This window comes from Pan paniscus, chromosome 9 (genome assembly GCF_029289425.2).
Source record: "Pan paniscus chromosome 9, NHGRI_mPanPan1-v2.0_pri, whole genome shotgun sequence".
NCBI classification, from domain to species: Eukaryota; Metazoa; Chordata; class Mammalia; order Primates; family Hominidae; genus Pan; species Pan paniscus.
The window spans coordinates 103,471,391-103,498,052 of NC_073258.2; the positions used below are offsets into that span (position 1 = coordinate 103,471,391).

The 26,662-nt window shown below is 39.4% G+C and overlaps 1 protein-coding gene across 3 annotated transcripts; it reads right to left on the minus strand.

Moving 5' to 3' along the window:
- Positions 1 to 11,652: 11,652 nt before the first annotated feature.
- On the minus strand, positions 11,653 to 26,253 carry MMP27 (matrix metallopeptidase 27). Of its 3 annotated transcripts, XM_003828381.5 has the most exons (10): positions 25,553 to 26,253; positions 24,474 to 24,712; positions 22,904 to 23,052; positions 22,687 to 22,815; positions 16,578 to 16,739; positions 16,274 to 16,394; positions 14,871 to 15,001; positions 13,808 to 13,967; positions 12,845 to 12,948; positions 11,653 to 11,917 (listed from the first exon to the last, which is right to left on the minus strand). In XM_003828381.5, the coding sequence occupies exons 1-10, from the start codon at positions 25,652 to 25,654 to the stop codon at positions 11,673 to 11,675; spliced, it is 1,542 nt and encodes a 513-aa protein (XP_003828429.4). In that variant the 5' UTR covers positions 25,655 to 26,253; the 3' UTR covers positions 11,653 to 11,672. The 3 variants fall into 3 exon arrangements, with proteins under 3 accessions (XP_003828429.4, XP_063464315.1, XP_063464316.1); XM_063608245.1 differs by lacking the exon at positions 22,687 to 22,815; XM_063608246.1 differs by lacking the exon at positions 16,578 to 16,739.
- Between the last annotated feature and the right edge of the window lie 409 nt (positions 26,254 to 26,662).

The following is a 26,662-nucleotide window of genomic DNA, read 5'->3' on the forward strand; positions in this document are numbered from 1 at the left end:
TCCCAGCGTCTTATATTCTTTGGAGTGACTGGCTGTTACATCTTTGTTAAATTTTAAATTTACTCAGTGTTCCTCTTCTTTGGCTTGTGTAAGACAATAAGCTGGATTTTAATATTCTCCAAACCACCACTGGTGCTTTAGGCGTGGGTCTCATGGAATAAATGCAGGGGACGCGAAAGCTTGAACAAGATCATGGAAGTATGACTGTGAGATTTTATCTCAATCTCACATATATTCTTTTAGTTCTTGTTGGTATTAGATACTTTACTGAATATCAAAATGCCGAAGGCTTGCTCCCATCATTTAAGAAGGGGGTCATAAGGATTAAAACACATAATCTTCAACAATAAAAATGTAAGTTGAAAAGGCAAAGAGTGTTATGTAGAAAGAACACAGGACCAGTAGCCAGGGTATCTAAATATGAATTGCATCTTTTTCCTCAGCTAATTGTATATCTTAGTTTTCTTCTCTATAAATGAATAAAATGAATTTATCACCCCCAGTATTTTTTTTTCTTATCTTGAAGGATTATCTTGAGAACAAAATAAGTTCAGGGATGTGAAAACAATTAGTGAAATAGGAACTTTTTCATTTTTAAAAAATTTTCATTTTTGAGGTGGAGTCTCGCTCCATTTTGAGATGGAGTCGCCCAGGCTGGAGTACAGTGGTGTAATCTTGGCTCACTGCAGCCTCTGCCTCCCGGGTTCAAGGGATTCTCCTGCCTTAGCCTCCCAAGTAGCTGGGACTACTGGCATGTGCCACCATAACAGGCTAAGTTTTGTATTTTTTATTAGAAATGGGGTTTTGCCATGTGGGCCAGGCTGGTCTCAAACTCCTGGCCTCAAGTGATCTGCCTGCCTCGCCTCCCTAAGTGCTGGGATTACAGGCATGAGCCTTTGCACCCAGCCAATGAAATAGAAACTTTAAATAGTCACTTTTGGCATTCTTTACTTACGTAACTCTATGCAAAATAACTTGCAAGCCAACATTTTTAGTCATTTTTATTACTGTGAAATAAGGGAATCCCAGGCCAAGAGGGTGGAGAGTTCCCCAGAGTCTCTTTGACAGCTGCATTCTGCAGGACTGTCTTCACAAACTGACGCAGGCAGCATGAGGTCCAGCATAACCTGTGTTACCATCGGTTGTCATTTGGTGTGTTGTTGGATTGCTTAATGGGGAATAAACTGTGTTCCTTCTTTTTTCTTTATTGAGCAAATAAACCACAGCAACCATGAAATTAGAAATTTGGTAAAACATGTTGCAGAAGAACCAGGAAACACATTGCAATTGAGCCTGCCGGGTGCTGCTGCAAGTTTGGGGGTGAACAGGAGAATCAGGTTCTTATAGGTAAGCAGACAAATGTGTAGAAGGGCTTTTTGTTTTGTTTAATTTTGAGTGTTGGTGGTGAGTATGAGGCATGATAGAGTATCAGAACATTCACATTCCATAAGAAGATGAAAATAGAAAAATATAAGACAGAATTTGAATTATAGCATTTATCATGTGACCTTGGGCAACAAAAATAATCTGTAAGCATCATTTCTCCATTTGTTAAATGGCAACAATGCCCACCCCTTATAGAATTGTCAGTAGCATAAATAAGATAGCATAAAGTAACTATAGCATGTTGTGTTTAGCAAATAGTTATTATTATGATGATTATTTATAGAACTAGCTTGAAGATAAACTGTCTTTCACGGTAAAGATAAGGACTTAACAATAAACTCATTTTTCACATGAGTGTTTGTCACTGAGGAGGCATGCCACTCTGAAATGTGTTGTTCTTGTCACCGGGGTGAAGTCTGCAAAGTAAGATGTTTTCCTAATTTGAATGCAATGACTGAAGTGGAAAATGGTCAAGTGAGTTTTTGAAAGAAATATTTTCTCTAATATAAAATTTTTGAATCGATTCTTTTTGTTGTTTCTTAAAACAAGTTCTATTCTTATAGAAAAAGAAAAAAATGCCAGTAATCTTTATAATACCCATTAAAATAAAGTCTCTGTAGCCCACAAGGCCCCCAAGAAACTCAGCTCAAAGACCATTCGGCAGAAGGTAAGGCAGCATTCTCCTACATTGTAGACAACAGCTCTTTCTCAAGATGGTAGGATCAAAGTTTTCTCATTTTGTATATATTTCTACATTAACAAAAAATGTATGATCTTTTGTATATTTACTAAATACAACCATGACCTACATTAATGTCATGAATGATTTCATATACTTTTGAATGTTCTACTTTATTTTTATTTTTTTGGTTGAGACAGGGTCTCACTCTGTCACCCAGGGTGGAGTGCAATGGCACCATCTTGGCTCACTGCAACCTCCACCTCCCGGGTTCAAGCAATTCTCATGCCTCAGCCTCCCAGGTATCTGGGATTACAGCTATTTTTTGTATTTTTAGTAGAGACGGGGTTTCACCATGTTGGCCAGGCTGGTCTCAAACTCCTGGCCTCATGTGACCCACCAAAGTGCTGGGATTACAGGCATGAGCCGCTATGCCTGGCCTCTATTTATTTAAAATATGAAAAGTTAGGGGCTAGTTCCTTCCCACCCCTCCATCCCTCATCCTGCAAGATATGCCCCTGCTCTGGTTTGGAAAATCCACTAGAAGGATTAAGAGTCCTGGTAAGTTATGCAGAGTGAAATAGTGAGCTCAGTGACACACAGCATGGAGAATGGACACCCAACAGGAAGAATGTGCCCATATGCATAAATGGAATTGCTGTGGGGATTAGGAAAATGTACAACAAAATTGATCTTTAATCTGTCAATTAATGATTGGGGGTCAGTTCTCAATTTTCTCTTGTCTCTCTGGGTCACCACCTAAATGACCTAATCCAATCCTGTATCTCTACACAATGACAACTCCCAAATTTATAACTCTATGTTTAGACTCTTCTCTATACTTTAGACTTATCTGTGCAACTGCCTACTGGATATCTTGAATTTCTCTTCAAAGTTGTTCCTTCCCTGTGCTTTATCAATGCAGTGAATGGACGCTCCATTCTTCTACTTGTTCAGAAAAAAAAGTTGGGTTATAACTGACTTTTCTGTTGATATCACATCACACATCCAATCTGTTAGTAAATCTTGTCATCTCTACCTTCAAAATATAATCTCGGACTATTTCTTACTTGCTACCACCGTCATCTGCTGTCTGGATTGTTGCAGTAGCTTCCTAACAGATATCCAGTTCCTACTTTTTTGATCCTGTGGTTTACTGTCCTCAGAGCAGTCAGAGTGATTTTTCTGAAATACAAGTCAAATAATGTTGTTTCTGCTTAAATTTTTCTAGAACTGGGCAGAGTGGCTCACACCTACAATCCCCTAGGAGGGAAGGACAAAGGCATCCATATCACCTGGCCACAGTGGTTGTGGTGGAAGCTGTAGCACTGAAGAGATGCAGCCCCATGGAAGATGCTGCCAAGAGAGGGAGACAGAGCTACGTCTGGTGTCTCCCTTCCTCCTTACCTGGTGCCTCCCTCCTCCTGTCCTCCTGTCTCCCTTCAGATGAAGGAACTGATGCTGAGACTTGCACTCTACCATAGGCGGAAGCACCCACCACCCTGTTCCCAGCCCTGGAAGGGCAAGGAATGAATCTGAGGCAAATAGGGCCAGCACTGGCAGTCTGCTCGATTTTCCCTCAGAGCATTTATCTTCCTTGACATATTTACAATTTTTTGTCTATTTTTGGTTTCTCTAACTTGACTAGAATGTAAGATCCACAAGGCTTGGGCTTTGCTCTTTTGTGCACTATGTCCATAGCTCCTATAACAGTGCCTAAAACATAGTAGGCAATCAATAGATATTCTTTGGATAAACAAATATGCCTCAACATTGAGTCTAACTTACAGCAGACATTGAATAAATATCTATTGAATGAATGAGACTAACAATTTACTGCAAAAGCAGTTCTTATGTGAAATATGACAGGGTTGACATCTTAACTGAAATCCATCTTGAGAGATTTTTTTTAACCCACCGAGATTTCTGAGAACACATTTATTTGAAGAACCTTATATTTTATGATGCATTTTTATATGTGAATTTTTTGAAACCCTACTATCTTATTTCCTGAGGGGTTTTAGACTCAGCTATTCTTCATTTCATTTTTATACATTTGTGCAGCTGAACACTTCCTACTTTATTCTTTTTGTTTCTAAGTTCCTAAAAATAGTTCAGAAAATCCAAAATTATGAACTCAATTCATCCAAAAAAATGAACAAATCAAATAACTTTGAAAATAAATGCTTTCACTATTTATTACTAACAAAATTGAACACTATAATCCAGAAAAATTGAGCAAAAATAATTTATTAATCTCAAGATTAAAACCAAGTATGGCTTTATGATTGTATTAGTCCATTTTCACACTGCTATAAAGATACTACCCAAGACTGGGTAATTTACAAACAAAGAAGGTTTAATTGACTCACAATTCTGCAGGGCTGGGGAGGCCTCAGGAAACTTACAATCATGGTGGAATGGAAAGCAGGCACCGTCTTTACAAGGTGTCAGGAGAGAGGGAGAGCAGGGGAAACCACCACTTATAAAACCATAAGATCTCGTGGGAACTCACTCACTCTCATGAGAATAGCATGGAGAAAGCCGCCCCCATGATCCAATCACCTCCCATCAGGTCCCTCCGTTGACATGTGGGCATTATGATTCTGATTACAATTGGAGATGAGATTTGGGTGGGGACACAGCCAAACCATATTGGTCAATTAAGCGATAAATACTATAAAAATTATAAATAGTGGTCAAACTGAAACATTTCTCTGTTTCAGAAACTTTTCACTTTAAGAAAGTCTTAAATTCATTGTTGATTACCTTGTTCACATTTTCTCGACTGATTTGTATCGATAAATCTGGATTTTGGTTTCCTTTATGACTTTGGATAGATTTCTGGATGGTGAGTGAATACAGACTTAAACTTTAAGAAAGTGCCTGTTTCCAGCTTCTGGCTGGAGGCTACATTTCCCAGCCTGTCAGAGCAGCCACCCTGAAAACTGCAATCCATTATGAGAAATAAAGCTCTCTTTTTTAAATTAAAAAGAAAAAGGAATTAAAATGTAGGATTTGGTGACCAATTTAAGTATGTTAAAGACATGTTTTGGCTACTGAGCTTCCTCTGAGATTCTTTATACTCAAACACAAACAAAGCACTGAATTTCAACCTGAAAATATGTCATGTGTTTCAAATAACTTCAAGAACAAAAACAACAACAAAAATCTTGTTATTTTCTGGGAAAAATGATTCATTTCAGGTAAAACCCATGACATATTTTTAGGTCACCAAATCCCACGTTTTAATTCCTTTTTCGTTAGGAGAGTCCACCCATGATAAACAATAGGAAGGTTGTAATGAGTTTCTGTCTTTGTCCTCAGGCAAGAAGAAATTCAAATACATTCTTTCTGTGTGAATTCATTTCTTTTCCACCTCAGCTGTTCAAATCTCCAAAATGAATATCCATTGCCAGCACTGTCTTGTTCATGCTTGTTTTTAAAGCTGTTTCTTTCTTTTGAGACGTAATCGCAGGCCCTTAAGAAAACTAGAAGGGACAAGGCAAGTGTCAATTATGTTTGTTGTTCCAGCTAGTCTGTTTCTGTAAGTGTATGATATAGGACAGAAAGAATTGGCCCATATTTTATTCCAATTTTGAGAAACTCTGAGCTTAATTTCTAGTTTTTCCAATTGTTTTTACTTTAGAATAAATTGCTTAACATATCTAATTATAATAATGATGGCTCACATTTACCGCGCATTAACTACATCAAGTACTTATTGTAAGTGACGCATGTGACCAGTTGCCAATTGTTCAGGCTACAGCTTGGATCTGTTAGCATCCTCATTTAACAAATGGAGAAATTGTGGCACAGAGAAGGAACTTTCCCCAGGTTCCATGGTGAATAAATAGAGGAAGTGCTCAATGAGCCTAACTAATCTGGGTTGAAAGCTCATACTCTTACCCAGCCTCCAAGCTAGCAGATGGAAATCAAAATATCTTATTTTAGTGCTCTTTTCTAGGAGAAAAGATACCTTGATAAAGTGTTTTTCCAAGGAATGGGAGGCCATAATGACATGTTTAAATGAGACAATAAACAGGTTTACATAACTAATTTACATTTAAAAAGAAAGATAAAGAAACAGGAACTTGGGTTCCTCCCAGAGGTCAAAGAAGGGAGGGGTCAGACCGAAGAGCAGAAGGTTGGCATCTGTGGGGAGGTCACTGTGGGGAGACGATTTTGGAGGTGGGTTTGCCAAAGGATATTAATAAGATTTTTCCCCCTAATTGTTTGATGGGGAGCATTAGAAACTCCATATGATTTTGGAAATCAAGTTTACTTAAATCTTAAAGGATGAGTGATATCACCTACTTTTTGAGTTATAAATCTTTAATATAATTCTAATATTCAACATATATGCTTTGAAAACTGTGTTTTTAGATTTTCCACTGAATTTGAAATAGGATTATTTTTATAGTTGAATCTTGTCCTCTCCTACAGGTCAATTTTTAAGAATATATATCCAGGAAAAAGTAACTGCCCATAAGCAAAAATGAGTGCAATTTCTGGTGCTCTCCTAACTGTAATATCACACATATTTGTGCTACAGAACAAGAATAGGGACAAGGAAAGAAAACAAACTTGACCAACATTTGAGAATCTACTACATGTTAAGTAGTAAGTCATACTACTTTTTAAAATCCACTTTATCGAAGTAGAGTAAACATATACAATTCACTAATTTTATTTGCACAGCCTATATATATATACACTAGTGTCACCACTGCAACAATCATGATATAGAACATTTCTATCACCCCAGAAAGTTTACTCATGATCCTTTGTAGTCAATCCCTCCTCCCACTTCCCACCTTTGGCAATCAGTGACCTGCTTTCTGTTACTATAGTTTTGTCTCCTCTAATTTTTCATATAAATGGAATCATATATCATGAAGTCTTTTGTATCTGGTTTCATTCACTTTCCATATTGCTTTTGGGATTCATCCCTTATTGTTTCATGTGTCAGTCATTTCTTCCTTTTTGTTGTTGAGTATGAACATTCCAGTTTGTCTATTCATCAACTGATAGATATTTGGGTTGTTTCTAGATATCAGCTATCATAAATAAAACTTTCATGAACATTTATGTGCAAATACTTATTTGGGCAGGTTTTCATTCTTCTTGGGTAAACATTTAGAGTAGGATCATTGGGTCACAGGAGAAGTGTGGGTTTAATTTTATAATAAATTGCCAAACTGAGTGAGGAAGGAAGAAACCAGTCAGGCAGGCAGTTAGGGTGGATCCTCCGTTGATTTCTTTCAAACAAAAGAACAGCATGCAAGCACTGATAAGGGAACTTGCACAGGGGGGCTTGCCTAAGATATGCCCACAGCTGCATACATAAGAAAGTCTACACAGGAGACTTACCCAGACATATCTGCAATGGAAAATGCCATCCCCTGACACATGCACAGTAAGGGAAACAAAGCCAATATGGAGTAACTCAAGCTAAGGGCCTGCATGCGCACTAGGAGGACTGGGTGGAGCGACCAGAAATTTGCTCCTTATGCAAATGAGACACCCAACCCTCAGTGGTTTCTTATAAAAGTCTCTGTATTCAACTGTGAAATGGCAACCCTTTTTTGGGAACCCTTTCTGTGGCAGAGAGCTTTCTTTCTCTCTTTCCCTTGTTAATGTTCCAGTGTCATGATCTCGGCTCACTGCAACATCCACCTCCTGGGTTCAAGAGATTCTTCTGCCCCAGCCTTCCAAGTAGCTGGGATTACAGGTGCATGCCACCACGCCTGGCTAATTTTTTGTGGTTTTAGTAGACATGGGGTTTCACCATGTTGCTCAGGTTGGTCTCCAACTCCTGGCCTCAAGCAATCCACCCACCTCGGCCTCCCAAAGTGCTAGGATTACAGGCATGAGCAACCACGCCTGGCCAGCTTTTAAATATTAACCATCTTATTTATGTATTTATTTATTTTAAAATGCATCATAAACTCTTTATTTCAGTAAATGGCAGAGTTTCACAGCAACACACCTTTGAAAGCAAACATTAAGAATATGTTATCAGAGCATGTTTCTTTCTCCATTGAATGTTCACCATTTTACTGGGTATTCAGTAGTATCTCCTTGTGGTTTAGCACTTACCTAATGACTAATGATATTGAGAAATCTTGCTGGGTGTGGTGGCTCACACCTGTAATCCAAGCACTTTGGGAGGCCAAGGTGGGCAGATCACGAGGTCAAGAGATCGAGACCATCTTGACCAACATGGTGAAACCCCGTCTCTACTAAAAATACAAAAATTAGCTGGATGTGGTGGCGTGCACCTGTAGTCTCAGCTACTCCGGAGGCTGAGACAGGAGAATTGCTTGAACCCAGGAGGCAGAGGTTGCAGTGAGCTGAGATCGCACCACTGCATTCCAGCCTGGGCAATGGAGAGAGACTCCATCTCCAAAAAAAAAGAAAAATCTTTTCATGTACTTATTTACTACTCATACGGTGAATATTTTGGGCATTAAAAAAAAACTGAGGTTGTGTGCGGTGGCTCATGCCTGTAGTCCCAGCACTTTGGGAGGCCTAGATGAGTGGATCACTTGAGGTCACGAATTCGAGACCAGCCTGGCCAACATGGCAAAACCTCGTCTCCACTAAAAATACAAAAATTAGGTGTGGTGGTGTACACCTGTAATTCCAGCTGCTCAAGAGGCTGAGGCACAAGAATCACTTGAACCTGGGAGGTGGAGGTTGCAGTGAGCAGAGATGGCACCACTGCACTCCAGCCTGGGAGGCAGAGTGAGACTGTGTCTCAAAATAAATAAATAAGGCCGGGCACAGTGGCTCATGCCTGTAATCCCAGCACTTTGGGAGGCCAAGGCAGACAGATCACTTGAGATCAGGAGTTTGAGACCAGCCTGGCCAACATGGTGAAACCCCGTCTCTACTAAAAATACAAAAATTAGCTGGGAGCGATGGTGGGCGCCTATAATCCCAGCTACTGGGGAGGCTGAGATGGCAGAATCTCTTGAACCTGGGAGGCGAAGGTTGCAGTGAGCCAAGATCGCACCACTGCATTCCAGCCTGGGCAACAGAATAAGACTCTTTCTAAAAATAAATAAATGAATAATTTAAAATATAAACATTCATTAATTTTTTTTAAAAAATGAGGGGATGGCAGGGGCGGTGGCTCATGCTTGTAACCCCAGCACTTTGGAGGCTGAGGTGGGCAGATCACTTGAGCCCAGGAGTTCCCAGCCTGGGCAACATGGTGAAATGCCATCTCTGTAAAAAATACAAAAACTAACCTGGCATGGTGGTGTGTTCCTGTAATCCCAGCTACTTGGGAGGCTGAGGTGGGAGAATTGCTGGAGACCCGGAGGCAGATGTTGCAGTGAGCTGAGACTGCACCACTGCATTCCAGCCTTGGCAACAGAGTGAGACCCTGTCTCAAAAAAAAAAAAAAAAAAGAGCTGTTTGTCTTATCTTTGAGTTATAAGAATTCTTTATATATTTAAGATACAAGTCCTTTATCGGATACATGTTTTGAAAATATTTTTTCCCCAGTGTATAGCTGGACTTTTCATCCTTTAAAATTTTTTTTTTCTTTTTGAGACGGAGTCTCACTCTGTTCCCCAGGCTGGAGTGCAGTGGCGTGATCTCAGCTGACTGCAACCTCTGCCCCCTGGCTTCAAGCGATTCTCCTGCCTCAGCCTCCCGAGTAGCTGGGATTACAGGCGCCTGCCACCACACCTGGCTAATTATTTTTTGCATTTTTAGTAGAGACAGGGTTTCACCATCTTGGCCAGGCTGGTCTTGAACTCCTGACCTTGTGATCCACCTGCCTCGGCTTCCCAAAGTGCTAGGATTACAGGCATGAGCCACTGCGCCCAGCCCAGCAGTTTTTTGTTTTGTTTTGTTTTGTTTTTGAGATGGAGTCTCACTCTGTCATGAGGCTGGAATGCAGTGACGTGATCTCGGCTCACTACAACCTCCACCTCCCTGGTTCAAGCGATTCTCCTGCCTCAGCCCTCCGAGTACTGGGACTGCAGGCGCGCGCCACCAAGCCCAGTTAATTTTCATATTTTTAGTAGACACAGGGTTTCACCATGTTAGCCAGGATGGTCGCAATCTCCTGACCTCATGATCCACCCACCTCAGCTTCCCAAAGTGCTGGGATTACAGGTGTGAGCCACCATGCCTGGAAAAAAATTTTTATTTAATTATATGTTTTATATAGAAATAGAGTCTTGCTATGTTGGGTGGGCTAGTCTTGAACTTCTGGCCTCACGCAATCTTCCTGTCTTGGCCTCCCAAAGTGCTGGGATTACAGGCATGAGCCACTGTGCCCAGCCAACTTTTTATTCTTTCAATATTGTTTTTTGAAAGCAAAGATTTTAAATGTTAAAGTTTAATTCATTGATTTTTTAATGGTTAGTAGTTTTTATGTTCTATCTAAGAAATCTTTGCTTAGTCCAAAGTCCCAAAATTTTTTTAAAAAATAGTTTTTGCAAGTTTTATAATTTTGTTTCTTATATTTAGAGGTCTATGGCACATTTTTATTAATTTTTGTGAATAGTGTGAGGTAGGGGTCAACATTCTTTTTTCATGCATATGGATATTTGATTATTCCAGCACTATATATTTTTTTCACAAAGACTACTATCTACTACCTGCTGAGTGTTAAGCTGTACTTCTTAAAATTTACTTTGTGTTTCAAACATAGAATAACTCTTTTACGCACCTCCTCTTTTAGGAAACTGGGAACACTGAACTCCAGGGAAGTGGGGGTGGGGACCAACTGTAGGAATTTGTGTGATTTTCTATGCCTATTTTCTATCAGTTGACATATGCCCAATATATCACCTCATCAGAAGCAAGTTCAACTGACAATCTCCCATTTTCTGGGTCAAAAATTTTATTAAGAGCTTTGCTAAGCACTTAACTTTGAGGGTATAATGATAAAATCAAGCCATAAGCATTTAGAAAGTCAACAAATCCATGATGGAACAAAGAGTACAGAAACTTTCTACCCATAGGCTCAGATGATGCACATATACCACAAACACAGGATGAAAATCCCCACATTTCTTGTGTCTGAAATCAGTGTGCAGAAAACTTAATTTTATATTCCCTAAGGAATGTTTGACTGCATTGGTCAATGTTTGTGAGGCTGGGGGAACACTTCTCTCCTACTTCTGCTAGTTCCTTACTTGTCAGAGAATAACCTCTAACGTAACTCACCCTGCATCTATCCAGGCTGTCACCCTTCTCTTTGGGAGGTGGAGTAACTTACTTGATTGATGGGTTCAGAACATGCATAGGGATGAGCACTGTAGTTTATTGGGGCTTTTAACCTCCAAAGGTCCAGACAAAATAGAATGCTAAAGATTGGTTTAATAAATGTTTCAGTATTCAGTTATAAGACATGTCTTCTCCAAGTCCACAAAGCATGAAATAGGCTTAAAGTACAGTCAGAGATTTTTGTTTCTACATAATAACTTCCTGTTAAAAGAATCAGGCAGCTCAAAATGGCCATTGAATTTGGATATTTAGAACTAGGACTAGCAACTTGTTGTTAAAGAATGGTTTTATTCTATTTTGAAGCAGAATTTATATTAAAAGACCTGTTGAGGTTTATTTTAGGTCTATGAATTTATTGATAAATAGAAGTGTTTTTCAGCAAATGAACAATACCAAAAATAAACAAGCTTAAACTCTTATGATACAATATCTTTATGCCTCCTGAATGTGCTTTTTCCTTGTTGATATCAAAACCAAATGATGAGTTCTTTGGTTCTTTGCATTGAAACCAAGTATTAGTTCTCATGATTCGGGTAATATTCTTTGTCTTAATGTCATATTCAAATTGCTTTGATCCACGGCTGAAATAGAAGAATCCTAGAGACAGGGAATCAGGATTAGTTATCTTTCATAACTATATAATACTTCCATACTTTTAAATTTTATAAACATGGAAAAAAATAACATTATGGAGCACAAAGAAATTTGTGGAATCACATACATACATTTTAGTTTTCTACTGTCATGTGGGAAATGCTATTATTTTTATTTCCCTAAGGAGGAAGCCAGTGTTATAAAGGGTGAGTTTCAAGGGACTTTTTACCTTTCTAGCCAGACTGTGGTCTATGCCAGAGGTTTTCAAACTAGGCTTCAACAAAGTGTCTCAGTGAGGGGGAGGAAAAGGCCCCTGTGGATATGGCCTTGGTCTCTATATTCTCATTTTCTTAGAGCTGTTCTACTTTGATCTGTTTTAGGTTTTGAGGTTCTGTGTTAGATTTCATTGTAATAATAGATCATGTCACTCAAAGATATTTCTAGATTACCCCACGGTCTAGGTCATTGTCTTGGATGATATAGTTGCTGGATTGTATTCATTACATTGCCTGAGGTTCTTTTAAAACTGCAGATTCTTAGGTATCACTCACAATTTTGCCTCAAATACTTTATTTCACACACAAACCCCAAGCTATGTACATTAAGGTACATACATTAAAGTTTGAGAATCATTGTTTTGTTCATGTGCTTAGTCACTTCGCACACTTTAGGGGGTGTCTTTACTTATCAATGATGAGTAAAATGGATTTGGTACTTTTTACATAGATTTGAGATAGTATAACAGAGAGTATAATTCAGGATTTATGGATTCAGTTTGTGATAATGCTTGTGGGGTTAATGTTTATTATTGTATATACTTAAGAGTAGCAAAATTGCATTAAAATAAAAGCATTTAAGTTTTTGTGCTGTCTTTTTTCACAGTCAACACAGTCTCTCAAGTATCCCAATAAGTGAGGCATCCATGCTTACCTTTGTACTGGAAAGCAGCATCAACACGGATACTGATTCCAGGAAAGTGTTTTACCACTCTCTGCGGGAACCCTTTGTCCATGGTTTGGGTCATTTCATCAAACCTGCATACAAGAATATGAAAGGATACCAGCAGATCTTTGGTTTGGGGAGCTTAATTTGTCTACCGCACAACTTAGAGTCAAGCAGGGATGTGGGGAATACATAGGCATAGTAGAGGAAAACTATTTGGATCAATAATAAAAATACAGTAAAGATTATGTTTGGTTGAATCATTTATAGAATCTTCCAAACAAGAAATGATCAGGGAAAAAGGCCACAACATATGTTAGATTGATGCTATTCAGAGAAATTGTTACATCAGATTGAAGGCTGAGCTTGGAGCTTTCAAAATTTTTCACTAGATATGTTTGTGTCATTGGCAATTTGGTTGGGATCACCAACTTTTTATTTTATCTTTTTTTTTAAATTGAAGGAAAGTCATTAGACTCATTGAGATCTCTTTCGGCTTGATAAATGTCATCCACTGCCTTCATTATTCACTTTAAGAAGACTATGGGCTGGGCGTGGTGACTCATGCCTGTAATCCCAGCACTTTGAGAGGCCGAGGTGGGTGGATCGCTTGAGCCCAGGAGTTCGAGACCAGACTGAGAATCATGGTGAAACTCCATCTCTACAAAAAGTACAAAAATTAGCCAGGCGTGGTGGCACATGCCTGTAGTATCAGTTACATGGGGGGTGCTGAGACAGGAGGATCTCTTGAAAGCAGGAGGTCGAGGCTGCAGTGAGCAGAGATTGCAGCACTACACTCTAGCCTGGGAGACAGAGCAAGACTCCATCTCAAAAACAATTAAAAAATAAAAAATATTATGGATTCATTTTAATTTTGTCTGTGTCAAAGTGATGCTATTGTGAATATTTTTCTCCATAATAAAACAAAGTGTCAATTGTCTGTAAACTTACCTCCAGCACCAAATGCCCACAAAGAAGTAGGTTTTTCTTGTGGTCTTATCACAGACGGCTGCATCTATTTTCTTCACACGTCCTGGAAAACCTAATGTATGGATGGATTTGGGATAATCTGGCAAGACAGCATATCCTCTGATCATCCAGAAGTTTTCATCTAGGAAGAGAGGAGTGAGTATTTATTTTCTAGAGGGAGAAATAGGTATCTCAAGAAATTTAAAAATAATTAGATACCTAGTTCCTTTTAGCTTCAGTGCTTAGAGATTTAATAATCTTATGTCCACATTCATTCCTACCACTTTCTTTAGCTGCTCATATTATTTATATTACACAAATAATATATACCTGTAAAAGTCAATAGTATGCATACCTTTGTCAATTGGTTTCATTGCATTGATTGCTTTTAACTGGCTAACTCTGTAAAAACAATCAAGTAAGCAATGCATATATGTATTTAAACATCACATTGTACCCCATAAATATGTACAATTATTATGTCAATTGAAATTTTTAAAATGAAGTATATTTGGACATGTTCTCCTAAGTTTCAGCCCCCAGGTGCTCTCAAAGGCTAGTAATCTGATAAGATCATGATCATTAAACAGAAAATGTCAGTTAAATTTGATTTCAAGTAAACAATGACTAACTTTTGGTATAAATAAATACAAAATATTTTAAGGGATATATATATATATACCAAAAAATTATTTGTTGTTTATCTGAAATTTATAGTGTCCTATATTTTTATTTGCCAAATCTGGCAACCTTAGTAAAAAGTGAACATTAAAGACAGATTAATTACCTTTATTTAGCAGAAAAAGAGACTTTTTTAGTTTTTATCACACAGGTTTATTTTAGTCCCTGTGCAACTAGGATTGTGTTTATCTTCACAGCCACAGAGAATCCTGGTTATTTATATTCTTTACGACAGGAACCTAAGATGACAGCAAAAGCCCTGCGCCTTGGCTCATGCATGAAGATTTTATTTCTTACACCAAAATATCCACTGGTTAGTTCAGGCAGCCAGAGGGAGAAGAGGAATCGGGATGGGCCAGGTTACCTTTAAAAACCAGAATCTTATCTCTGGGGTTCTCGTATGCAGCTTGCAGATCAGCTGGCAGAGATGGCCAGAATGAAGCAATTAATTCAAACTCAACATCCATGATATCATAATAGATCCTCCATAGGTGCCTGTGTTAAACAAAAAACACTTTACACATGCAGCCTATTTCCATGTCAATGAGAATTTTGTAATCTTAGGCTTGCCTTTTAGCTAATTGGTTGGTATCTTCCTCAAATAATTGAGATAATTAGCATAATTTTCCCCAGCAAATTTAGGTGGTTGTGAGTTCAGTTCAGTTTGGGACTTCCAAGTCCAGGACATGCCTTTGTGCCCACTCTTGGATCCGTAGAGTGGCAAATTCGTCATGGAAATCTTATTCTGAGTTCTGAGTGCTCAATGGTTTTGTTTTTGCCAAAGCAGCAACACCCAACATTCTAAGCCAACACCAAGCATTCCTAAGAGGAACTTTTTGAAGCAGATGCTTGCTGGAATAAAGAAATGTAATCACTGACATGCGAAAATACTTCTTCAGAATTTCCCTTCTGGCTGCAAAATTCTGAATCTATGAATGAGACGTGAAAAGTCCTTATATTCCATTTCCCTCCGCATACAGGCCACTCCTCTCTGACATTCATGGTGGGTAGCTCTTGGCCTCTGCTGGTCAGAGAATGGTGGTGATAACATGTGATTGTAACGTGATATATTCATGGGTGAAAGAGTCCAATTTCAAATATTCTTTCCTTTTGCCCCTATATCTTTGTCAATGGGGTATGTCTTGGTATTTTGCTATAAAAATATGGTCATGGTCTACATAACTGACACACCATGCTGTAACTTAAGTTCAATAAATTGTAGTGAGAGAAGGGATTTCCCACTACAGCTAACACTTTATTGATGCAACTTTAAGAAACGTTCAGTGAGGTGCTGACCCATGTTTAACAACTGGCTCTCCAGGTGGGAAGAAGACATGACTTTAATCATTTGCTGATTTTCAGATGTAAATACTCCAACCATGGCCAATTTCAAGCTGCCTATGTGATGTGAACTGGTTTGCAAAATTCCTGAAAATTTAACAATAGACTCCTGTAACGGAGTGTAAGTTGGCTTCAGTAGGCCACTGGGATTGGTGGACTCTTCTGGCCAAAAAGTCACTGAAAGTGGACTCTTTTTCCCTTTCTTATGCAATGGCAATTTTTAAAATTCCTTAAAGACATTTAAAAATTTATCAAACAACTACAAGATACACACATATGGTAAAGCATTCAAACAGTATGGGCGGTTATAAAATGAAGATAAAAGGCACACATTTTCACTAGCCCCATGACTACCTCTTTATCCTCAAATCCCTTGAAAAGAAAAATCTTCATAGGAAGTTGAGGTGTTTAGAGAAATGAGTTTACCTGCCTTTAAAGAACATTACTTCTCTGCGGAAAGTTGTGATAGCGTCAAAAGTCAAGTCAGGGTCACAGGCATGGGGTATAGTGGGTTCCTTTGGCTTAGCAGGTACCTTAGGCAGACCTCCTTTGATGAGAAAAAAAAATACCACAGTGAATTAAGAGGGCATGAGGAAATATGCCTACACAAGGGTCTTACCTAAGTGGATGTTTGCTTCATGATAATATTTCAAGAAGTGATTTTCTTAACTTCCTTTCTGAAAAGCTTCCTATTTAGTTCACATATATTGAGATTTATAATTTTGCTCACCATAGATGGACTGGATTCCACTGATATCATCCTGAGAAAGTGGGTATTTTCTGGGATCCAGGGAGACATAATTTGGGAACATCAAGGCTGTTTGATCATTGGAGTGAGAGAGCCCCAGTGCATGACCAAATTCATGAGCAGCCACAAGAAACAAGTTGAATCCTTGATAATAACAGGGAAAACACGAGCACATGACTTAATCAAAAAGAGAATGGCTGCATCTGAGATTAGAAAGTAACTAAGGGGAATGAAATAAAGGCTTGCTATACAGCAGATAATTCTCATATGTACCACCATTTATCTGGGAGGTATTTCAATGCTAATAAAGTCATATGCTGCTTAATGATATGGATATGTTCTGAGAAACACATCATTGAGCAAACATTATAGGGTGCACTTACACAAACCTAGATGGCACAGCCCACTACACACCAAGGTTACATGGTATAGCCTCTTGCTCCCAGGCTACAAACCTGTATTGCACGTTACTGTACTGAATATTATAGGCAATTGTAGCACAATGGTAAGCAATTATTTAGCGCAATGGTAAGCATTTGTCTATCTAAACATATCTGAACATGGAGAAGGTACAGTAAAAATATGGTATAAAAGATAAAAAATAGTACAGCTATGTAGGGCACTTACCATGAATGGAGCTTGCAGGACTGGAAGTTGCTCTGGGTGAGTCAGTGAGTGAGTGGTGAGTGAATGTGAAGGCCAAGGACTTACAGTACATTATGTAGACTGTATAAACACTGGACACTTAAGCTACACCAAATTAAAAATATTTTTCTTCAATAATAAATTAACTTTTGCTTACTGTAACTTTTTTACTTTATAAATTTTTTTTTTTGAGGCAGGGTCTTGCTCTGTTGCCCAGGCTGGAGTGGTGTGACTACAGCTCACTGCAGCTTCAAACTCCTAGGCTTGGACAATCCTCCTCCCTCAGCCTCCTGAGCAGCTGGGACTACAGGTGCACGCCACCATGTCCAGCTAATTTTCTTATTTATTTTTGTAGAGATGGGGGTCTCACTATGTTGCCCAGGCTGATTTTGAACTCCTGGGCTAAAGCAATCCTCTGGCTTGGTCTTTCGAAGTGCTTGGATTACAGGTGTGAGCCACCATACCTGGCCTAAACTTTTAAATTTTTAAAATTTTGGACTTTATTGTGACTTAGCTTAAAACACAAACCTGTTGTACAGCTGTACAAAAATATTTCCTTCCTTTGATCAGGGTCATCCGTATTACTGTCTTCCACCTCCACATCTTGTCCCACTGGAAAGTCTTCAGGGGCAACAACAGGCATGGAGCTGTCATCTCCTAGAATAACGGTGCCTTCTTCTGGAATCCCTCCTGAAGGGCCTGCCTGAGGCTGTTTTACAGTTACCTATTCTTTCTTTCTTTCTTTCTTTTTGTACAAGTAGGAGTACATTCTAAAATAACCATAAGAGGTATAGTACATTAAATACATAAACCAGTAACATGGTTGTTTATTATCAGGTATTATGTACTTCACACAACTGTATGTGCTGAACTTTTATATGACTGGCAGCACGGTAGGTTTGTTTATATCAACATCACCACAAACATGTGAGTAACGTGTTGTGCTATGACATCACTAGGTGATAGGAAATTTTCAGCTCCATCATAATCGAATGGGACCACTGTCATATCCATAGTCCATAGTTGACCAAAATATGATTAAATGGCACATGACTTTAATTGGTACTAGTCACATCATGGAAAAATATAGCCTAGGGTAAGAAAATGGCTTGAAACCGGTGTCTCAGAAATGGATAATATTAAAAAAAAAAAAAGAAGCCACCAGTTTGGGGTTGTTGCTAGACTACAGTATATGTGATCATGTTGCTCCTACTTCTATTCTTCAGAGGTTCTGTATTGCTATAGGATAAAGTCCAAACACCTTCACACGACCTTCCATGGCCTAGTCCCTGCCTATTTTCAGCCTTATATTTTATTTTCATATTCTGCAAGCTAACTATGTTAAATCACTGGCATTTTTCATCTGTGTCAGGTTCTTTCTAATCTCTATGTCTTCATACCTTCATCTCTTTGCTAATAATATATCTCTTCCACTTTCTCTTGGCTTAACTACCCTATTTATTCCCCAGGACTCCCCTCTAAAGTCATTTCCTTCATGTAACTTCCCTTATCCCTCCAGGTCTTATCCAGGTTGAGTTAAATGCATGGCTCCAGCTTCCACAGACTCAGCACTTGATTCTGTCATAGCCCGTAAGGACTGCATTGTTTGTTTCTGTCACCCTGAGTACAGGAACCATGTCTTAATTATCTTTTATTCCTAGTGATTGTGACTGCTTAATAATGATTAATGGATGTCCAAGTGTTGCCTGAATGCAGAAATGGTTAGATGTGTTTCCTAAACATGACCATAGTGCCCTTTCCAGAAGTCTTACCAGGCATGTTAGAATTGCCTTTGTCTTTGTCTGCCTCTCCCACTAGTCTGTAAGGCTCTAAGTATACAAGACCACCCTCTTGGGCCTGGCGTGGTGGTTCACTCCTGTAATCTCAGCACTTTGGGAGGCCAAGGTGGGTGGATATCTTGAGCTCAGGAGTTCAAGAGCAGCCTGGGTAACATGGAGAAACCCCATCTCTACTAAAGAAAAAAAAAATTAGCCAGGCAAGGTGACCTGTGCCTGTAGTCCCAGCTATTTGGGAGGCTGAGGTAGGAGAATTGCTTGAGTCCAACAGGCATAGGTTGCAGTGAGCCGAGATCACACCACTGCACTCCAGCCTGGGTGACAGAGTGAGACCCGATCTCAAAAAATAAATAAATAAATAAATAAATAAATAAATAAATAAATAAATAAATGAATAAGTAAAGTCCATCCCTGGCTTTGCAACTAAGTGCATGGAGCCTAAGGAAAACCTCAGCTTCCCTGATGGAAATTTGCCTAGTGATGTTTGCACGAAGCAAACATAAAAGGGCAAAGAATTATGTCATGGTCTTTGACACTTTTCTGCTCTTGCCTTTGTTGCTGCCCCTTGCCTGGCTGGCTATATCACTGTGTGTGCTTTTGGACAAGGAACTGGAAAAATGACTGTTGGGAAAAATAATTCAAGCTCAGGTTTTCTAAATGAAGTCCAGATCTTTATTCTGGCTTTCAAGACCCTCTGTAATCTGAATCCTATTCGCCATTTTAGCCTTGTCTTCTACAATTCTATTCCTTATGTTGGATTGAGCTATTCTGTTCAGAACACTCCTATTCACCCTCTTTACCCTACTTGGTCTTCTTAGTTCCTGCTGAGCCTCCAGTTCTCAGGCTTGACGTAGCTTCCTCTGCTGACCTGTGGGTCTGGGTTGGACTTTCTTCTGTGTGGACCTATTACATTGCCATAGTTTCCTTTATCTCAGTACTGATCCTACTGATTTTGTTGCCATTTAATTGTCTATGTGTCCCTTAGACTGTGAAGCCCTGGAGGGCAGCTTCTGCGTCCTATATACAAGGGTATATTTCATTTCTATGACAGAGCCTGAGTCATAGTGGATGTTCAATAAATGATCATTGAGTGACTTTATTTACCAATGATTTGTAGAGTATTTCTCATGTGACAACACTGTTATCGGCCATATGACGCTGTAGGTAAAAGATGACAAAAGTCTCTGTCTCATGGAGATGTGACTAAATAGACAAATTTGTGCATTATATGTTCATAGCTTTTTAAATATTTTTTCTTATGCCTAGAATGTAATTCCACCCTAGTTATCATTATCATCATCAATACTAACAATTGTCAACAGAATCTTTGATGTCAAGCACTTTCTGAGTGTTCACTATGGACAACTGCTCTGAAAGGGGTTTTCACCTTTATTAACCTAGTTAGGGTAAGGGTAATTTATTTCACCCTCCTAAAAGAAGAGCATCATTACTCTTTTACAGGCAAAGAAATAGAGAGTAAGAAAATTACTTGACTTGCCCCGGGTCTCTCAGCTGGTCAACGGGAAGCCCTGAAAGGAACCAGTGTCTGCCAAACTACAAACCATTGCTTTTTCTCCTTCCCAACACTACATCTGTAGCAGTCTGTAAGGCCTGTTCAGTTGTTTGGTGCACACGTGCGTGCCACACACACACTCATAATAGGCTTGGCACCTGGCTTTGCTTTGAGAGACTCTCAGGAAAATCTCTGTATGTGCTTAAAGTCCTCTGACATCCCCATGCGATGACCTGTTCTTCCCCGAGGAAGCAGCTTAATAGCATCATTGGCAGATGATGTGTCTGTTGCTCTTAAGCAAGTTACACCAAGATTTTTGCCACCCTTCCATAAAACAGAGACTCCACATTGCAATGAAAGAGGTGATCATATAGGTTATTGCTAAATTGCCTATTTTTTAAAAATTGCAATTTTGTTGGAGATTACGTTTGCTTGATATTTTATGTTTCCATTGGAGAAGAGGAAGATATTTTCCCCTTTAATGTCAGTGAACTAAGAGTTATACAATTGGATCACAGAGGGCCCACAATTTCTACTCTAAGGGACTGTAATAAAGTGGTCAGAAGACAATCCTTTTTGGAACTGCTGCCTGGTTGCCCACCCAGAACTTGGTTGAGGACTGTATTTATCTCTTGCCTTGCTCAAGCGAGCCTTACCGATGTGGAACCCAGATACATCGGACTTAAAAAAAAAATAACTTACCCCACACGTCCCCCTTGGCAGAGGGCTTAAAGCAGTATGGGTAAGAGTAACTGCTACTTAGTATTGGATTTAAGAGACAAAAGGATAGTGAAATCTTTGATCTCTGCCTCTAGATATGAAAGTAAAGCCTGGCTGAGCAAGGGGAGTCATTCTGATTTTGGCAAGTGCTAGGATATTTCCTGTAACTGTTTGATGAAACACATCCACAGTGTCTTCAGACTAATACCAAAGAAATATTGAAACATGTCTCAGCAGAAGATACACAACAGATATGGTTCATTCCTTTCCTCTCTTGCTTGGGTGACAATGTTATCTTACCTCCTTCAATTTCTTGTCTGCTTGTGATGCTAAGTCATGTGGCAATGGCAGCAGCCAATCCCAGATTTTGCCTGCTGCTGACTGAACCTCAGCCAGTACTGACTTTCGCCTTTTTCACTGGCACTTGGAAAAACAGTTGCTTCACCTGTTCTGACTGAGCAGTGAGTGGCCATGGACCATTTTGTGTGACAGACTTTCAGTTTCACAGAAAGTGCAAAGCTGATCTAGACCGATTATCTGGAGATACGTGGTCAGGAATGATCTGTGTCCTTGTATACCATCCATCAGGACCACTACAACCTGTGCTTTCCTGTGACTCTGGAAGCTAGACACCAGACCCAAGGTAACTATTGCCAATGACAGAACAAAAGAATGGGGGACCCAAAAATCTATTGAGCTTGCTCTTTTCTTTGAGGCCTACACTGCTACCTGTTAATATAGTACAGTTTGATATTTTTGTCGGAACAGTAGTAAAACACCTTGAATGCCAGGCAGACCCATTGAGAAAAATAAAATAAACTTACTTGGTTTGAAGAAACAAGTCAAATATAAGGATTAAGGTCTGATTCCTTTGCAGCTGGGCAAGAGTTAGAAGAGGAAGTTCATGCTTTGAATTAGAGCCTCTATGGGCTATGAATCCATACACTGTCCTTTAATTGCTAACTCAAAATTACCACCTCCCTAGAGTCTTCTTTCAATCCTCAAGCAACAGATGACTTCTACCACTGGTACAACACAAAACATCTTCTGCCTTATATGGCAGGTATGTGGGCTGGCCTTGTGTACCACACAGGATCATGAACCTCTGAAGGCTTACACTTTTCTAGTACAACTTTGGGGTCCATAGGACACCTTGTATAGTTCCGGGCACACAGTGGCCCCTCAGACATTATGGGTGTATGAATGAATGTATAAATAATGAAGACTGCTCTGATCATAGTAGAAGTAGCAACTTTATGAGGGTGTATTGAACACTTCCATCAAGGTCATCTTGGAATATGGAAAATTGTGGGGACATTGGGAACTTTAGAGTTAAAAAGCAGCTAGTTACAAAGCTATTCTTTTCAGGGATTCTTTAGAATAATAAGATTTTGTTCATAAAGAAAATTAGACTCACCTGCTCCATCCTTGGTCCAGTTTTCATCCTCATCAAAATGAGTATCACCACCCAGACCCGGACCAGGAGGAAAGGCATGGCCAAGCACTCCCAAGGGACCATCAAAATAGCGAGGACACCGACCATGGACTGAGATACAATTTATGCGAGGAAAAAAGATCAGCTTCCTCAAATCTCCTGAGATAAAAATAGCTTTGCTCTCTGTTGAAAACCTTACCTCGAGTCCTAAAGGCAATCATGATGTCTGCAATCCCCTTTGAAATCTTGGTGAATTTTAGTGGAGTGACTTTGCTCCACACTTCTAAACCTTCTTGGATAGCCTCATCCACAGCAGCTCGTGCCATATCCGGAGTATAGTTTATTATTCTTAAAAATTAACAAAAATATGTCAATTTCTGGCTTATTCATGCATGAATATACACACGTAACTACAAAAAACATTTCTAGCTTATCAATAATGTGCTGCAGTAACTTTGATGTGGTGCAATTATCTTGCAGTTGCATTAGCACTTTATTTAAATGAAATACTCTTACACATACTATACAATTAAATTCCTTTATCTTCCCTATGAATCAGTAGTATTAACACTTCAACAAAAGAGGCTCAAAGAGGTTAAATGACTTCCCTAAGATCACATCCCGAGACAGCATTTATCTCATGTACGTGTTGGCTTGTATATGAAAGTATTATAAAGACATTCTTAAAAAGAACTGAGAATCATTTTTTTGAATGGCTTGTGGAAATCAGTCTTGTGCATGTATCATATATTAAGAACTTTTTTTTTTTTTGAGACAGAGTCTCGCTCTGTCCCCCAGGCTGGAGTGCAGTGGCGCGACCTCAGCTCACTGCAACCTCTGCCTCCCAGGTTCAAGTGATTCTCATGCCTCAGCCTCCTGAGTAGCTGGGACTACAGGCGCGCGCCACCAGGCCCAGCTAATTTTTGTGTTTTTTAGTAGAGATGGGGTTTTGCCACGTTTGCCAGGCTGGTCTCAAACTCCTGACCTCAGGTGATCCGTCTGCCTCAGCCTCCCAAAGTGCTGGGATTACAGGCATGAGCCACCACACCCAGTCCATATATTAAGAATCTTACATGAGAATCACAAGAGTTGCTCAGGAAAAGATTTTTCTCTTGTTTATGTTGCCTATCTTGCTAAACTCATTTTTATCTCAAGTCCTAGCACTCAGTAAGATGAAAGAAGAACTATCAGAAAGGCTGTAGAGTGATGGTCAAGGTGACTGCCTCTTTCTCAGATCAAGGGCATACCTCATCGTCTTCCTGCCAATGAGTCAGCCTGCCCCCTTTTCCTTGAGATGTCTGAGGGAAACACCTTACTTTGCTCTGAGAGGCTCATCTGAGATTTGGCAACTCTCTCTCTCACACACACATGTCTCTGACATAAACTGGTTGTGTTCCAGGGTCTCCCCATTTTCTCTTGGGCACCCTTCATTCATGCTGTCAAGTATCTGCAGTCAGATGACAGTATTTGTTCGGAGCTTATATGATGGTGGCAGAGGCTAGAGATGAGAGCATGTCTGCTGGAGCCAGTAAGAGCTGTGTAACCTCAGCCATGGTAAATAAATTTTTGTTTCAGTTTCTCTGTATTTAAGGTGGCGGTAGCAGCAAAGCCTACAGCACAGGTTTGTTGGGAAGATACCGTAAATGGAGCCTATGATGTGCTGTGCACACAGGAAGTGCTCAGTCAATTGAATGAATATTATTCTGTTCCTCGGAAATTATCTTTATGTTCCTTTGGATTAGGCGGAAATAAGCTGGCAGAAGCATTACCTGTAGGTGAGGTTGTATTTTCTCCACCCAGGGAGGGTGTAGCCATACTGGCCCACATCAGGCACCCCACACCTGGGTGTCTTCATGATCTCAAGGGTGTTTGAGTCCAGTTTTCCAGTCACTGTCAATCCAAAAAATGCTTGCATTTCCCGAATTTTGTCATCTATGAGACTCCTATTTTTGCTTTGAACAAGATGATTCCCTTCTATTTCAAGAGAGTAGAACTGGTTGAGATATGCCTGACCAAAAAGATAAGAAAAAAAAAAAAGAGGCACAGACTACAGGAGAGCAAATCTCCATCTCAGGATAAAGCAAAATTGCCTAAAATTCCTTCTGGCAATAGGAAAGGGAAAAAAAAAAAGAAGTAATGAGAGAAAGTGAGGAGTGAAGGAGGAAAGAAGAAAGGAAGGACACAAAGAGGAAAATAACGAGTCACCCTGCTCTTTCAATTTCCAAGACTTGGTTGACTTATGAGTGACCAGAATTAGCCAAAGCACACAGCTCTTAAACCTCCACAGAAGAGAATGAAGCTTCGTCTATCTGTTGAATGATGACCTATCTTACATATTTTTGCTGTTACTTTCATTTTGGTGTTTCTTTGAAACAAGTTCTAGGATAAATAAGTGATTATCCATTTTGCAAATGTATTTGATTTAACCAAAAATAAAAAGTTAACTGAACTGATTTTTAGAGGGAATCTGTAAAGCAATGTATTGTTTTTTCCTACATATAGGGATTAGGGCTCCAAATTGTAGATTGGGTCCTCCTGGTTGTCTTGAAATGCTTTTATAGTGATCTCCATGCCTTGCAGGGCTCTCTCCTTTCTCCTCGCACTAAACATCCCTTCATTTGTGACCATTGCTAAAAGTTATAGCAGATCCTTTCCTCCTTCCCGTGCCAGCCCTCCTCCCCAACACAATTTCCTGATATCGTCAGAGCTAGACAAATGAAAAGCAGTTCCTTCTCACAAAAAAGTTCAGGACTCTTTTGCAGGAATGTGTTTTCTTTTTAGGTCCCAAGAGAATCAATAAAATAAGCTTTTTATCAATAGTCATCGATATCATTTATTAAGACAGTACCTGAGCCAGTTGCATGTTTTCTTCATTTTCCGTCATCCGGACTGAGGGAAATGCAGAAGAAAATGTTATAAAGAACAAAAACAGAAGCAGAAGGCGCTTCATTCCTCTCTTTCTTCAGCTGAAGCCGGTTCTGTTAGCACAGAATTTAGAAAATAATAGTGAGACGTGGCATGAATTGGCTTGTATCATCATTTAATTAATAACAGAAAAGGACACTTGCCATAAAGTGTGTCATGATTTGCTTTTTTTTTTTTTTGACTGAGCTGATTTTGTAATCTTGGCCTGCAATTGTTTAGTAAACACAGTTAGTGCTTATTACTGAACTGAATATACTGGGAAGTGAGCCTCCAAGTTATTTTTTTTCCTTGCAAAGTTTTCTTTTGAAGGCAATCTCAGAATATCTTGGTAGGATGTTATCATAAAAAGACAAATGAATCAGGAGTCAGATTACCCTTATTAACTAAGATAAACTTCAAATGTTTATTGAATTCCTACTGTTTGCCTGCCCCTGTGAATGCAATCTTGTTGGAGAATTCAGACACATACAGAAATTAATGTAGGACAAAAAGGAGGCAAGTGGGCAAATACACAGTGCAGATTGTAAAGACTAAGAAGGGCCAAAGGCAGATCACTGCTTATGAGTGTGGCCTTGAGGATTTATGCAAGTTAAATACAGCCTGCACTGGGGCTTGCACTAGGGCTTGCTCTGGGTTTTGGAGAATGTGTAGAATTTGGATTTACAGAGGAAGGAAGAAGAAGTATGAGTGCAAAGAGGCCATGGGAAGGAGGTAACACAGCAGAAATGAGCTGCAGGAAATCTGGCCTGACTGGAACAAAATACATATGTAGACAGCTATGGAAGATGGAGGATGTCTCATGGACAAGACAGCTGACTGGGAAGATGAAGAGTCATAGAGGTCATGGATGATGAAGGCCAAAATTAACATCAGAAGTGAGAGTATAGTTAGTGAGAACCTTTTGGATTAATTTCAATATATTCTTCTTTACTTGGGCTACTTTTAGATGAAGGAACACTCTTAGTTACAGCAATTTCCTCCCTCACTTGTCCTCCCCTTTTCTTCTACCAATTATTAAAATTTTCTTCCCTTT